A 14946-nucleotide genomic window follows, 5' to 3' on the forward strand; every position below is an offset into this window, starting at 1 on the left:
CTACTTAACCAAACTTCTAAGGCAATTATATGCAACTTCTTATCCAAATGAATGGGTTAGGTTAGGTTTCACATCAAAGAAAAACATATCCCAGTGAGGATTCAATTATAACTCTGTTTATAGATTGTCATATGAATTGAATATATATATATATATATATATATATATATATATATATAAATTCAGGAAGGAAATAATATTTTATCTTGAAGAGTATTAAATTATTTTCACTCTTTATTAATGATAGCAGTCGAAAAAAATAATGGAAAAACGAAGTGTATTATGAAATCAAAATTTAAAGACATTTTCATTTATTTTACAAGATATAAAGACCCGAGCATTAATTATGACATAACACACAGAAAAAAGAGTTACTTACCCTTTCTTATATATCCATCTCGTTAATGGATTAAATAAGAGTACATAAGCAAGGACATGATAAAAACAGAAGCAGTAGGATCTCAAAGTTCTAAAGCTCTATTACAAGTCATCTAGGTTCTGTCCTAATAAAGATTAAAAATCTTCCACCAAATCAATGTCGCTTGTCAGTGGAATGCTGATGGCTTAGGCATCTGTTCTCGGACGTTTAGCAGGCTGTGAACTTGACTCGCAATTATCTGGCTGGGAACTCTCAGAAGCTTCAACTTGAGGTATCTTTTGCTTCTCCCTTGGATTATGTGATCCTTCTGCCAACATGGACTTAGCATCAACTGTGTCAGTGTTTGTCTTGTCATGGTCTGACTGGGAGGTTGCCACTTCATTTTTGGCAGGGGAACCATGGATTGCATTTGCATCAGAAGATGGAGCAGGGATGTTCTCCATAGCAGATGATGAAGCCTTCAGCACGTCAGTACCTGACTTGCACTGCTTCTCAAACATCATTTGGAGGTACCTCCCTTGTTCTTCTATCCGTAACTGTAAATTTCGTTGAATCTGCCAAAACAAGTACGGTGTCAAACTGGAATCGTAAATGCAACATGATATGCATATCGTGATTTGTGAGTACATGCATGCAGAGACTAAGGACCATATCCATTTATACATGGATGCCAGTATCATAAACACCATAACTTAATTTCATCCATTTGTCATTGAAATTATCACTAAATGCCAACACAACCACAAGATTTCAATTTGTCGCATAAAAGTTGCTCAACTAATGTTTGTATTTTAACAAGGTCAACCATAACAGAATTTCAATAAGTTGGGAGTTTTGATGTAATAGTTAAGTAATATTATATTAATATAACTTTCCAATCAAAGGTGGCCCATGAGAATTTTTTTTAGTTGATTACTATGTCAAGAATCTGACCAAATATCTGCTTAAATATGGCCATAATGATTTAATTGAAACACAAATTATAGTTGCAGAATTTTTTTGTGAAATTGAAATTAAGTAACTAAACTGAAATAAAGTTATAAGTTTAGAAACACAGTTGTGATTAACCCTATGCTTCAATGCACCAAACCATTTTTGTGTTCGAGGCATTATAATGCACAAATTCGCCACATAGACTCAAGATGCAAAGTCAAAACCACCTCTCAAATCTTAACAGAACTCCTTTTTTAGGAATAAATTTATACCTCAAGCTGTTCATGCAGCCGTTTCTGAACTTCCATCTGTAATCGCAGAGCTTCAGTAATCTCAATACCCCTGCTTTTACAAAATAAAAATAGATCAAATACACATTGGGCAGGATAATTCAAAGTGAAATGGCACACAACTGTAAATAGATTTCATTCAGAAACTGAAACTATTTGAATAATGTGACAGTCTTTAATAAAACAAGATAAAGTGTTGAATGTCAATCCATCAGAAGGCAATTCAAGCTTCTAAACCTAACACAATTGGCATCCCAATTTTTCCGTCTCTGCCACTTTATAGATATTAAAATAGAGTTAGTAAAACTCAGTTTGTAAAGTCTCATTTGGAGATGCTTGACTCTACTTGTCAGTCAATGATTTGCCAAATGCGCTTGAGTTATATATAGGTATCAATGAATGACAGCTTATTCCCACCAGAAAACATTCAAATGCAAACATAATAACTCAATATTTTTAAGGTCTCCCTCAAAGTCATAATTTAGTTGGTTTTCAGGAAGCACATCAATTGAAAATTGGAATCCAATTTATGCATGGTAGATGAATTATGCTCCTGAGTTGAACTGCTCAAAAGGGAGGATAACGGGTACAAACAAGAGACTTTAAATGCCACAAAAACTACAAGTAAGCTTTGTCATCATGCAGAATTCCATTCTTCCCCCATTTTAGGCGCATTACTCTTCAACAAGAAATGCAAATGCTGAATGGTGTCCTAATATTCACAACTATAACCTTCAATGAAGAACATACACGACAAACTCATTCAGCTGCATTTCATAAGAGATGAGATTCAGGAGAAGATATTAATACTAGGTCCAAGCAAAAACCTTCTTTATAGTTTTTGGCCAATATTTTATTTGTAGTTCTTAGGATCTGACATCAGGAAGATTTTATTGAATTTGGTCTAACATGGAGATTGGTTTATTGATTTAATGATGGTTTAGAAGAATTGAATGGAAAGAAGACAAATAAAATATAAGAGAAGGAAGAGAACCTTCCAGATAGATAAGAAATTCTGGTATCATTTGTAATTGTTTGATCGTCCCTTCTACAATTCAGATTGCTCTCATTTACAACAGCTAACAAAAAAGAAGATAATTACTATTGGTTTGAGTTTAACTAACTGGTAACAGTCATTGAAATTTTGACCCCACCTCACATATATGCACTCTCATTTGAATTCCTATCAGTTGGAAGTGGAAAAGCAGTCTGGCGCAACAAGATACTGTCAAATAATTTTCAATTTCACGAACTCCCTACACATTTGATTTGACATAGATCCTGAATCTAAACCAATTATCCATATTTCATACAGTTAACAATCATCTCTTAAAGAAAAAGACAGTTAAAAATCGCCCTTTCACAACCAGCGTGTCTCTGAATTGACAGAAGCAAACAGTTAAAGAAATGGGGAGGCATGAGTAGGCAATTTCCAATGGTTAGAAATCTTATGTTTTCTATTAGAAGTTGCAACCAAGTTTTCAAACATCTAAGACTAAACCAAAGAATTAATGAAAATCGATAACTCTGAATGCATGTATTAATGATTGATAGACTTACGTTTTCAAGTCAAGAGATGATATTTCTTCCATAGGAGTCAATTTTTTCTCTGACGATCCTGCAAGCAAAAATTAGAAGAACTAGACATATCAACATAAATTCCTTACGTGTGTCACAATCCACATGCAATAAATGAGTCAAGAAATCTATACCAAATACAAATAGCATCAGCATCAGGCATAAAACTGAGGGGAAAAAAAGAGGGTTTCAGGAAGTTTAGATCATAAAGCAATGAGGACTAAATGATAGGAAAATGCCATTTGGAATGTTCAAAGTATCAATGAACAATAGATGATAGAAAAAAACCATTAGGAATTATTAGATTGAAAATTAAATCACTCGTGTTGTTCTCAAGAAAGCATCTCTCATGATGAATATCAATTCAACTTGACTAAAAGAGTTATCATGAGTGATTCAATGAAAAAAGGAGGGGGAGAATGCCACTTAAAAAGGGAAATTGCAGCTAATACACATCACTCAAAAAAAAAAAAGGCCATGCAGCCATGAGTTACAACACGAGAAATACAGAAGAAAGTAGCATCCCATTCCGAAGCTCCAAAGGAAATACAGACACACATGGTCTTACAACAATTGAAATTTTTGAGGCAGAAGTAAATAATATACTATAAAGGAATAATGCAACATACTGCTTACTAAATATTACATACCTTCTGATGAGTCTGGTCTGTATCTGGCTGTCCGGTACTTCTGAAATTCAAGAAACAAGATCTTCATTTAGGGGCCAAAAAAAGAACAATCTAAAAATCCTACCAGAGACACATCAGCAAAGGTCGTTTATACAGATGACCAGCCTCATACTAAAAGAGATAAATGTAGATACCTGCAAGTGGCTTTTTACATGATAGATCGTCAAGCCATCAACTTTCATGAGCTTCAGCACACCTTTTGGAGTAGCTCCTGTACATCAAACAAGGGCAAATCAATTGGAGCAGAAACCTTATAAATTTATAGTAAATTCTGAGGCTGAGAGAATCACACACTTTCACTACCACCAAGCTGATTGACAGCTTCCACAAAGGCTTCATGAAGCTCTGGTGTCCAACGCATGCGTGGTTTGGATGGGGCACTATTGGCTGAGGAAGTAGGGGTAAGAACAGGACGAATCTCTCCAGATGGAGCAGGAAGTGGTTGATGAACTTGGAGCTGCTGAGATGGAATATTTGAAGATGTTTTCGACACATGATATGCCATCTGAAGCAAGAAGATGAGAGCAGGAAACAACATAAAGCATACAAAAAGATAACTAAATTGCCTTATCTCATGAGAAGACCCCAACCTTTGGTTCCATTTCTGCAACACTGGTGTCAATTAGAAGCTCACTCCAATTAGATGCCAAAGCATCGTCATCAGTGATAAGCTGGTCTGCCCATTCCTGCCAATCACTTCGTTTACTAAATTCCTCAGATGCAATGACACCACTACAACTGTTGCTTTCTATTTGATTATTATGTACAGGGTTATTTACAGGAAAATCAAGAAAACCAGGCAGTGACTCTGGACACCATGAAGCATTGTTTTCCTTGGCATACTGACTTGATGTTGTGGACTGAACCAATCCTGAATGCGAAGATTGTGGCAAAGTAACAGCTGTCACATTAGATGATTGAGAAATGAAAGGAGCATTCCTAGATTGTTTCTCTTGTGGTGAAACAGAAGAGTACTGAAGGTCTGATGAGAAGCCTGCAGATGATGAAAATAGATGGCCAACTACTCCACTGTTAGAGGGTAATTGACTTGCGTGGACAGTAGGCTTTGTCATAACACTGTTTTCCATGGAAACCTGTTGAGAGTTTGATAATTTGGGGTATGTCTCTTCTAGAGAGGTTGGCAGGACTGGCAAAGATGAAGACAGAGCTGCAGACGCCCCATGATTACTTAGCTGCTTCGCACCCGATCTCTGAATAGATAAAGCAGGGCGTGCCTCCATGATTGTCCTTAAATCAACATAGGGAAGAGGTATCCATTATTTGCCAATTCATAATAAGCTTCTGTTCTGTAAATATCACGAAGTAAATACCTTTTGAAAGCACCCTCAATGGTTCACAATATCGTGCCTCCAGAAAGGTCATCAATTTACGCATCTGGAAACAGGAATAAATTAATTAATACAAGATACTATCAAAAGGGAACACATTTTATGCTTTCAACTATTCCAATAACACCTTCCAAAATTTGGAATAAACATAACAGTGAAAACATCAATGCCAACAATGCCAATTCACACATATATTCCTCAAAAAACTTCATATAAGATAATGGAGGAAGGACCATTTTCCAATACTCTACTCAAGTCAATTAAGACTTAATCCCAGACATGTTGGGATTGGTGATATATATATCCATTTCCTTCATTCCACCCAAGTTTGGGCTACATAAAAGATCTAAGCCAAAGCCACTAAATTCTTTCTCCCTACTTTCCTCCATGTCATCTTTAGTCTACTCCTCGCTTGCTTATATCCAACTTCAATGTGCTCAACCTTCTATACCAGCACATTGGCTGGTCTATGATGATGTTGATGGAAATCAACAAGAACAACAAGATCCTAGGAATGTTCGTGAGATGATTCAAGATGCAATTGCATAAGAAGCTCCAATCACAAGGACTAGAGTTAAAAAGATGCAAGAGTTGCTTGAGGAAGTAGCTGCACAAAAAACTAAATATGGAGATACAGCCAATAAATTGAGGCTACAAGAAAATGGGAAGTGGCTTAATTTGATCCAAGTTTGCGTGGGTGATGATCAAGAAATATTTGGACAGAATTGATAGATTGTTATGCAAATTTAGTGTCTTTTTTTCTTTTACCTAGGACAAATCTTAATAGTTTTATTTAATTATTTTTTATCAGATATGTGTTTTGGGCCTTATTTATGTGTTTTTGAGCCTTAAGTAGGAGTGCAGCCCATTCCAGGTTTTTTTATTAGTTTTAGGGTTTTATTTATTTTTTTAAGTTTAGGAAATTAGGATTTCAGCCGCATATATAAGGCTAACTTAATATTTTTTGAGGGGAATATTACTTTTGATTAAATTAATACAAGAGAGGGATTTTTCCTAAGTTCTTTCTTTTGAGCTAAATTAAATTCTTCAAGAGTGATTAATCTTGTAGCATTAAACAATATTGATATTCTTGGTTCTTGTTTGATTATAAACTTTGGGTCAAGAATCCTTAATTTCTACCTTTGAATTGTCTTGGTTTTCAATTCTCTATAATTGATAGGTCAAGGTATTCCTTGGTGTTTGAACTTAATTTTGGCTTTTTTGAGATTATAAACCAAACCTGTTCGTGGGTTTTAAGGCATCATTCTTAGGGTTCGCATCAATTTGGTATCAGAGCTTTGGCTCCAAATCAAGTTCTATCTATCCTTTTGTGCTTTCTTTTTTTTGTTATTTGTTCATCGTACTATTTCGTTTTGTGACTTGTTCATCGATTTCCTTATTCCTTTATGTCTTGCGTTTTCTTTAGTAATTCTTAATCTCAATTTTTTTTTCTTCCTTCCTTTCCTTTTATGTCTCTTGCTTCAAAAAAAAAAAACTGCAGATTTTTTTCTCTGCAAAAATTTCAGATTTGCCATTTGAGTATTAAAAAAAAAAGAATTGCAGATTTTTTTTCTGCAAAACTTCAGTTTTGCCAAAAAAAAAATCAGAACTGCAAATTTTTCCGCAGAATTTCTGTTCTGCCGTTACAGTAAAAAAAAACTGCAGAATTTCAAACTTTATTTTTCTGCAGAATTTCAGTTCTGCCATTTAAAAAAAAAAAAAAACCGAACTGCAGAATTTCAGTTCTGCCGCTTAAAAAAAAAACTGCAGAATTTCAAACATTTTTTTCTGCAGAATTTCAGTTCTGCCATTTAAAAAAAAAATGCAGAATTTCAGATCTGCCACTGGACTAGAGAAAAAAATTGAATTGCAGCAGCAAAAAAAAAAAAAAAAAAAGAGGCAGATTTGGTGTGACACAACTAGGGTTCACTACACATCCTAAATTATTGAATTCTTATCTAAACTTTTGCTTCTTTACTATTTCGTTTGTTTCAGTTTATAATAATTTGGTATCTAATTCCATTTCTTTGAATTCTAGAGTCCTTTATCATCTTTTTTTTTGTTCATTTTTTTTTCTGTTGCTTGTCTTTATTTCGTGTCTTCAGTCTTTTCTTGAATATTAATTTTGTTGAATATTACAAGTTGATTATTTGAGTGAGTTTGGTTAGTTCCTTAAAGAGCTAAAAGGAAAATTTAAAGAGTGAAAAAAAAAAAAAAGGCAAGAGTGTGTGAGCACATAAGAAGGTAAAAGCCTAAATTGTGTAAAACACGAGTGGAGTGACATTGATTGAGTGTAAACACATGAGGGAGCGTTGTGAGAATATTTGCTAACATTCTATTGTAGGTCTTACAATTATGTCGCACAAAAATAGTGAAGAAGAGAAACCAGACCAATTCTTCACAATACAAGCTATTCAACAACAGTATGAGCAGTTGACTTTGATGCTTGGAGAAATAAGGACTCAAATGGAAAGACAAGAGGCTAGACTAAACAAGCAAGATGTTACTATAGGTAACTTGCAAAGGGAGAGGTCTAATGCTAAGAGGCAAGTTAGACACAACAACAATAACCCTCCCCCTGAAGAGTTTGAAGATGAGAATAATGATGATCAGGCTTCAATCATAAACGATGGCAGATTTTATCAGAGGAGGGAAAGGCATGAAAGAAGACCAAGGAGAGATGACAGGGGTAGAGATAGTGTTGATCGAAACATTGGTAGCATCAAAATGAAAATTCCATCTTTCCAAGGGAAGAATGATCCAGATGTTTACCTTGAGTAAGAACGCAAAGTCGAGCTAGTCTTTAACAATCACAACTATTTAGAAGAGAAAACCACTTGCTGCTGTTGAATTTACTGACTATGCTCTTGTATGGTGGAATCAAATGATTTTAAGCAGGAGAAGAAACAGAGAGAGGCCCATTGATACCGGGGATGAGATGAAAGCTATCATGAGAAGAAGATTTGTCCCTAACCATTATTACAGAGAATTACATCAGAGGCTGCAGAGACTAACACAAGAGACAAAAAGTGTAGAAGAATACCATAAGGAGATGGACATGGCTATGATTCGGACAAATGTAGAGGAAGACAGAGAAGCCACAATGGCTCGATTCTTAGGTGGTTTGAATAAAGAAATAGCTGGTTTAGCTGAGTTGCAGCATTATGTTGAGCTTGAGGACATGGTGCATATGGCCATGAAAATTGAAAAGCAGCTTAGGAAGAAAGCGATGCCGAGGTATGGGAGTAACACAAGTTCAGTTCCTAAGAGCTCATGGAAACTGAATTGGCCTAAGAAGGAGAATAAGGTTGTTTCTAAGCCTAAGCATGAAGAAAGTAAGAGTAAGCCTCATGGGGATAACAAAGATAAAGGTATGAACTCTTTCCAATCTCAAAGAAATAGGGATATAAAGTGTTTTAGATATTTGGGGACAGATCATATTGCTTCACAATGCCCCAATAAAGGGGCAATGACCTTAAGGGATAATGGAGATATAGAGACTGAGAGTGATGAAGAAAGTGATTCTATGCCTCCATTAGAACATGCTACTAATGTGGAGTATGCTGTAGAGGGGAGTGCATTAGTCACTAGGAGAGCATTGAATATGCAAGTGAAGGGAGAGTTTGGTGAAGAGGAGCAAAGGGAAAATATATTTCATACTAGATGCCTCATTCAGGATAAAGCATGTAGTATGATAATAGATGGAGGTAGTTATACCAATGTAGCTAGTACACTATTAATTGAGAAATTGAAGTTGTCTACTTTGAAATATCCTAGGCCATACAAGTTACAATGGTTGAATAAATGTGGAGAAGTTAAAGTGACTAAGCAAGCACTAGTTGCTTTTTCCATTGGTAGATATCATGATAAGGTTATATGCGATGTAGTGTCTATGCATGCTAGTCATCTGTTACTTGATAGACCATGGCAGTTGGATAGGCGAGTGGTACATGATGGTTACAGAAATCGATATTCTTTTGAAAAGGATGGCCGAAAGATAAAATTGGCTCCGTTAACTCCTAGACAAGTATATGAGGATCAAGTGAAATTGGGGAGATCAATTGAGAAGGAAAACACTAGTGAGACTGAGAGTAAAAGTGTAGAAAAAGAAAAGGCCCAGAGTTCTAATGAGGAGAAGAGAGTGATTGAGAGTAAAAATATAGAGAAAAATAAAGAGAGGAGTGAAAAGTCATTGAGTGAGACTGGAAAGAGAGTAAATCCAGTGCAAAAAGAGAGCAAAGAGAGAAAAATGAGCTTATTTGCAAAAGAAAGAGATATTAAGAGTGCATTTTTTGCTAAAAAGCCAATGATTGTACTTACGTACAAGGACGGTTATTTGAATCTTGCTGTCCTTAACAGTTCTTTGCCTAGTTCTGCTGTCTCTCTTTTACAGGAGTTTGAAGATGTCTTTCCTGAGGATATGCCTAATGAGTTGCCACCTATTAGAGGAATCAAACATTAGATTGATTTTGTTCCTGGAGCAGTAATTCCTAATCGACCAGCATACAGAAGTAATCCTGAGGAAACAAAGGAACTTCAGAGGCAAATTGAGGAGTTATTGACAAAAGGGTATGTGAGAGAAAGTATGAGTCCATGTGCAGTTTCAGTGCTATTAGTACCTAAGAAGGATGGTTTTTGGAGGATATGTATTGACTGTCGAGCTATCAACAAGATTACGGTAAAGTATAGATATCCCATTCCTAGGCTAGATGACATGTTAGATGAATTGCATGGTGCTTGTATCTTTTCAAAAATTGATTTGAAAAGTGGATACCACCAGATTAGGATGAAAGTAGGAGATGAGTGAAAAACTACTTTCAAAACAAAATATGGTTTATATGAGTGGTTAGTTATACCTTTTGGATTGACTAATGCACCTAGTACATTCATAAGATTAATGAACCACATTTTGCATGCATTCATTGGTGAGTTTGTGGTGGTATATTTTGATGATATATTAGTGTACAGTAAAAAAATAGAAGAACATATGCGTCATTTGAGGTGTGTGTTTGTAGTGCTTAGAAAAGAGAAATTGTATACTAATTTTAAAAAGTGTACTTCTTGCATAGAAAGAGTAGTGTTTTTTGGGTTATGTGATTAGTGCAAAAGGTATTGAGGTGAATGAAGAGAAGGTGAAAGCTATCCGTGACTGGCCGATTCCTACATTTGTTACTAAGGTATGTAGTTTTCATGGTTTAGCTAGTTTTTATAGAAGGTTTGTTAAGGATTTCAGTACTCTAGCTGCACCCTTGACGAAGATTGTTAAAAAGAATGTTGGCTTTACATGGGGTGAGGAACAAAACCGTGCTTTTAACTTAATTAAAGATAAGTTATGTTCTACCCATTACTGAGTCTTCTTAATTTCACTAAAACATTTAAAATAGAATGTGATGCTTCTGAGATTGGTATAGGTGCTGTTTTGATGCAGGAAAGACGTCCTATTGCATATTTTAGTGAAAAGCTGAATTGTGCAGCATTAAACTACTCAACGTATGACAAAGAGCTTTATGCCTTGGTGCGAGCATTGAAGACATGGCAGCACTACTTGTGGCCAAAGGAGTTCATGATTCATTCTGACCATGAGTCATTGAAACACTTGAAAGGGCAAAACAAGCTCAACCATAAGCATGCCAAGTGGATGGAATTTATTGAGACTTTTTCTTATGTTATCTAGTATAAGAAAGGTAAGGTAAATGTAGTTGCTGATGCATTGTCACGCAGGTATACTCTTATCTCTACTCTTAATGCTAAATTGTTAGGTTTTGAGCATGTGAAAGACTTGTATGCTAAGGATTCCGATTTTGCTGTTGTTTATGATGCATGTGAGAAAACTACTTTTCAAAAGTTTAATAGGCATGATGGGTTTTTATTTCGTGCGAATAAATTATGTGTGCCTAATTGCTCTATGAGGGAGTTACTTGTGCGTAAGTCACATAGTGGTGGTCTCATGGGACATTTTGGGGTTACTAAGACTTTGGATACATTGAGAGAATACTTCTTTTGACCTCATATGAAGAGAGATGTGGAGAGAGTGTGTTCTAGGTGTATAACATGTAAGAAAGCAAAGTCTAAGGTCTTACCTCAAGGCTTATATACACCTTTACCTGTACCTAGTGAACCATGGGTTGATTTGTCTATGGACTTTATTTTGGGGCTACCTAGGTCTAGGGAAGGTAAAGATTCTATATTTGTGGTAGTGGACAGATTTTCTAAGATGGCACAATTCATTCCTTGCCATAAAACTGATGATGCCACAAATATTGCTGATTTATTCTTTAGGAAAGTTGTGAGGTTGCATGGCATCCCTAGGAGCATTGTTAGTGATAGAGATGTTAAATTCCTAAGCTACTTTTGGAAAGTATTGTGGGGTAAGTTGGGTACTAAGCTGCTATTTTCTATTACGTGTCACCCACAGACTGATGGACAAACTGAAGTAGTTAATAGAACTTTAACAACTCTTTTGCGTGTTGTTGTTAAACAGAATTTGAAATCATGGGAAGGATGTCTATCATTTGTTGAATTTGCATATAACCGAAGTGTGCATTCTTCTACTGGTTTTCACCTTTTGAGATTGTTTATGGGTTTAATCCTTTAACTCCATTAGATTTGATTCCTTTGCCTGTGCATGAGATTTCAAGTTTAGATGGAAAGAAGAAGGCTGAGTTGGTTAAAAGGATCCATGACCAAGCTAAACAATACATTGAGGAGAAGAATAAGAGATATGCTATCCAAGCCAATAAAGGAAGAAAGCGAGTTACTTTCCAACTAGGAGATTGGGTTTGGGTGCATATGAGGAAGGAAAGATTTCCAATTCAAAGGAAGTCTAAGCTTCATTCTAGAGGAGATTGTCCATTTCAAGTGGTGGCCAAGATTAATGACAATGCTTATAAGTTGGATCTTCCTGGTGAGTATAATGTGAGTGCTACTTTTAATGTTGCTGATCTTTCCCCTTTTGATGTAGGTGAAGATTCGACGACGAATCCTTTTGAAGAGGGAGGGGATGATGGAAATCAACAAGAACAACAAGATCCTAGGAATGTTCGTGAGATGATTCAAGATGCAATTACACAAGAAGCTCCAATCACAAGGACTAGAGTTAAGAAAATGTAAGAGTTGATTGAGGAAGTAGTTGCACAAGAAACTAAATATGGAGATACAACCAATAAATTGGGGCTACAAGAAGATGGGAAGTGGCTTAATTTGATCCAAGTTTGCGTGAGTGATGATCAAGAAATATTTGGACAGAATTGATGGATTGTTATGCAAATTTTATGTCTTCTTTTTACCTAGGACAAATCTGAATAGTTTTATTTAATTATTTTTTGTCAGATATGTGTTTTGGGCCTTATTTATGTATTTTTTGGGCCTTAAGTAGGAGTGCAGCCCACTCCAGGTTTTTTATTAGTTTTAGGGTTTTATTTATTTTTTTTAAGTTTAGGGAATTAGGATTTCAGCCGCATATATAAAGCTAACTTAATACTTTTTAAGGGGAATATTACTTTTGATTAAATTAATACAAGAGAGGGATTTTTTCTAAGTTCTTTCTTGAACTAAATTAAATTCTTCAAGAGTGATTAATCTTGTAGGGTTTAACAATATTAATATTCTTGGTTCTTGTTTGATTATAAACTTTAGATCAAGAATCCTTAATTTCTACCTTTGAATTATCTTGATTTTCAATTCTCTATAATTGATAGGTCAAGATATTTTTTGGTGTTTGAACTTGATTTTGGCTTTCTTGGGATTGTAAATCAAACCTGTTCATGAGTTTTAAGGCATCGTTCTTGATATTCGCATCAAATGTGTTCAAACCGTCTCAATTTCCCTTTTCTCAACCATTGTAAAGGCAAAATCCTGCAATTGCAACCAAGAGATTGCAGATAGAGACAAGACAGCATCCACCATATGCAAAATTTCTGAAAGATTTATTGCATCCAAACTACCCTTTAAAGGACCCTGAACTTGTTGGGGCAATAATATAGGTAATAGAGGAATGGAATAAGAATTATAATTATTAGAACAAAATTATCCCCACGTTCGCCATTCCCAATCAAAGGCCAGCATCCCATTAATGAGATATTACTACAGATAGTGCACGGATCCTTTTAAGTCTAAGGTTCCGCTTGCTGTTTAACTTCTTATCATGATAGGCAAATTAAATAAAATGAGGAGTTGTTTATGCAATAATGTCGCTATCCAACTTCCAGAATGGGATCTTCTCCAACCTAGTTTGCAGGCAGTTAAGTCCCCACCAGCATATTGGAGCCCAGCAACAGAAAAATCTAGGCAAGCTAAAAACTCTATATCATTTCTTCTCAAGCAAAATCAACCAATCTTTCCATTAACCATATATCAATGCCCCTGTCGGTCTGACATTGAAACACCTATGAGACAGCTACTTCCGTGATCAGTTAATCATCGCAACTGTCTGAAGTTCACCAAAATATTTTGCCTACCATCCAACCTTGTCTCAATTGCCTAAGCTTAAATGCAACTGTATCTGGGGTCCACCAAGCTAATTTATTCTCACGATTACGATTTACACTCTATAGCTATATGGCACAACACTCAGAATATACCCAATACCAAGAAACGATTTCTCGAATTATAGTAATGAAGCTCCAAAAAACAAGACAGACAATCCAAAACGAGAAACTATTCCCATGTAAAAATTTCAAACATGCATAAGATTAAAAAAATAATTTATAGGCAACACTTTATCCAATCAACAGACCAAACCAAAAGCAAATGACCATGGAAAAAGAAATACCCAATTCAATTTTGAGCTAGAAAACACTGAAAGCATGATAACTGAAGCAAACACCACATGATTATTCCAGAAACACAATAAAACTCAAAATTCTATCAAAATAAATGCAAAGCCATAAAAATTATCTATTTGGATGCAAAAGTCTTACCTAAAACTTTATGGAAACAGCAGAAAAATCGAAACCCAGAACGCTCAATCTCTAATCCAGTTTAGCTGAAGAGAAGGAACGACAGAAACAATTCTCTAGAGAGACGGGCGGATCGTTCTTAAATTCCGTCACCGGCGCGCCAAAGAAGTGAACGGTGAGCACTGGGCTTTGCTCTCTCCTTTTGGGTCTCTCAGAGTTAATAAGGAACAGTATTTGCTCACGCGCCTCTGAGGGAGCGTGTGGAATAATCACCAGAGAGGTGTAGAGAATACTGCAGTGGGTGATGAAAGAACTGATGGGTTGGTTGCACGTGGGATTAGCCACTGCCATCTGATTAGAGTTCTGTTCCTTCAGTTCCCCAAAAGGCCAAAACAGATACAATCATCGGCCTTTATTTATTTATTTATTAATTTTCTTTTTTAGTAAAAAATTCTCTTCGGTCTATTTCTGCTCACACACTCACATGAGTTGGTATACACGTGTCAGATTGTTGCTCGAGTAGTCGAATTAGTTAGTTATTCGCCTATGAAATACGCGGTTACTATAAAGCTATTATTAAATTTATTTTTATATATAAAATCATGCCATATGAATAAATTTTAATAAAATAATATTATAATTATATAAAAAAAATTGAGTTAACAACAAACTGAATTGATAAGTTAACTAATGTTAATAAATTGATATTAAAAAAATCATCATTATTTGGTTAATTGAATTGTCTGCATCTCTGAATTAAAGAAATTAAAAGTCATTTATTTGACAAATCACATTATCTTATTTAGTAATAATTTTTAAAATAATATTTAA

The 14946-nt window shown here is 35.3% G+C and overlaps 2 protein-coding genes across 6 annotated transcripts; one reads left to right on the forward strand and one right to left on the reverse strand.

Annotated features, from left to right (window-relative positions):
• Window positions 1-361: 361 nt before the first annotated feature.
• Window positions 362-14482, reverse strand: LOC110657601 (protein PHOSPHATE STARVATION RESPONSE 1). 5 transcript variants are annotated; one of them, XM_021814863.2, is made up of 10 exons: window positions 14137-14482; window positions 5201-5264; window positions 4649-5117; window positions 4460-4555; window positions 4164-4374; window positions 4004-4080; window positions 3831-3870; window positions 3163-3220; window positions 1585-1657; window positions 362-933 (listed from the first exon to the last, which is right to left on the reverse strand). In XM_021814863.2, the coding sequence occupies exons 3-10, from the start codon at window positions 5108-5110 to the stop codon at window positions 565-567; spliced, it is 1386 nt and encodes a 461-aa protein (XP_021670555.2). In that variant the 5' UTR covers window positions 5111-5117; window positions 5201-5264; window positions 14137-14482; the 3' UTR covers window positions 362-564. The 5 variants fall into 5 exon arrangements, with proteins under 5 accessions (XP_021670555.2, XP_021670549.2, XP_021670552.2 ...); XM_021814857.2 differs by having other exon boundaries at window positions 4460-5117; window positions 14137-14481; XM_021814860.2 differs by having other exon boundaries at window positions 1585-1654; window positions 4460-5117; window positions 14137-14479.
• On the forward strand, window positions 9847-11222 carry LOC131181626 (uncharacterized). Its single transcript, XM_058150487.1, has 4 exons — window positions 9847-9896; window positions 10320-10395; window positions 10647-10733; window positions 10893-11222. The coding sequence occupies exons 1-4, from the start codon at window positions 9847-9849 to the stop codon at window positions 11220-11222; spliced, it is 543 nt and encodes a 180-aa protein (XP_058006470.1).
• Window positions 14483-14946: the final 464 nt, after the last annotated feature.

Source organism: Hevea brasiliensis, chromosome 7 (assembly GCF_030052815.1).
Source record: "Hevea brasiliensis isolate MT/VB/25A 57/8 chromosome 7, ASM3005281v1, whole genome shotgun sequence".
Classification (NCBI taxonomy): Eukaryota; Viridiplantae; Streptophyta; class Magnoliopsida; order Malpighiales; family Euphorbiaceae; genus Hevea; species Hevea brasiliensis.

What these genes read in the sequence shown, in the direction of transcription:
- LOC110657601 (XM_021814858.2), bottom strand. Translation starts at nt 5,110, where the DNA reads ATGGAGGCACGCCCTGCTTTATCTATTCAGAGATCGGGTGCGAAGCAG. An exon ending in TTGCAGAAATGGAACCAAAG is followed by an intron (nt 4,375 to 4,459) that starts GTTGGGGTCTTC and finishes TTCTTGCTTCAG; the next exon opens with ATGGCATATCATGTGTCGAA. An exon ending in TCAGCTTGGTGGTAGTGAAA is followed by an intron (nt 4,081 to 4,163) that starts GTGTGTGATTCT and finishes TTTGATGTACAG; the next exon opens with GAGCTACTCCAAAAGGTGTG.
- LOC131181626 (XM_058150487.1), top strand. Translation starts at nt 9,847, where the DNA reads ATGGTTTTTGGAGGATATGTATTGACTGTCGAGCTATCAACAAGATTA. An exon ending in TTCCTACATTTGTTACTAAG is followed by an intron (nt 10,396 to 10,646) that starts GTATGTAGTTTT and finishes GTTTTGATGCAG; the next exon opens with GAAAGACGTCCTATTGCATA. An exon ending in ACAAAGAGCTTTATGCCTTG is followed by an intron (nt 10,734 to 10,892) that starts GTGCGAGCATTG and finishes TATGTTATCTAG; the next exon opens with TATAAGAAAGGTAAGGTAAA.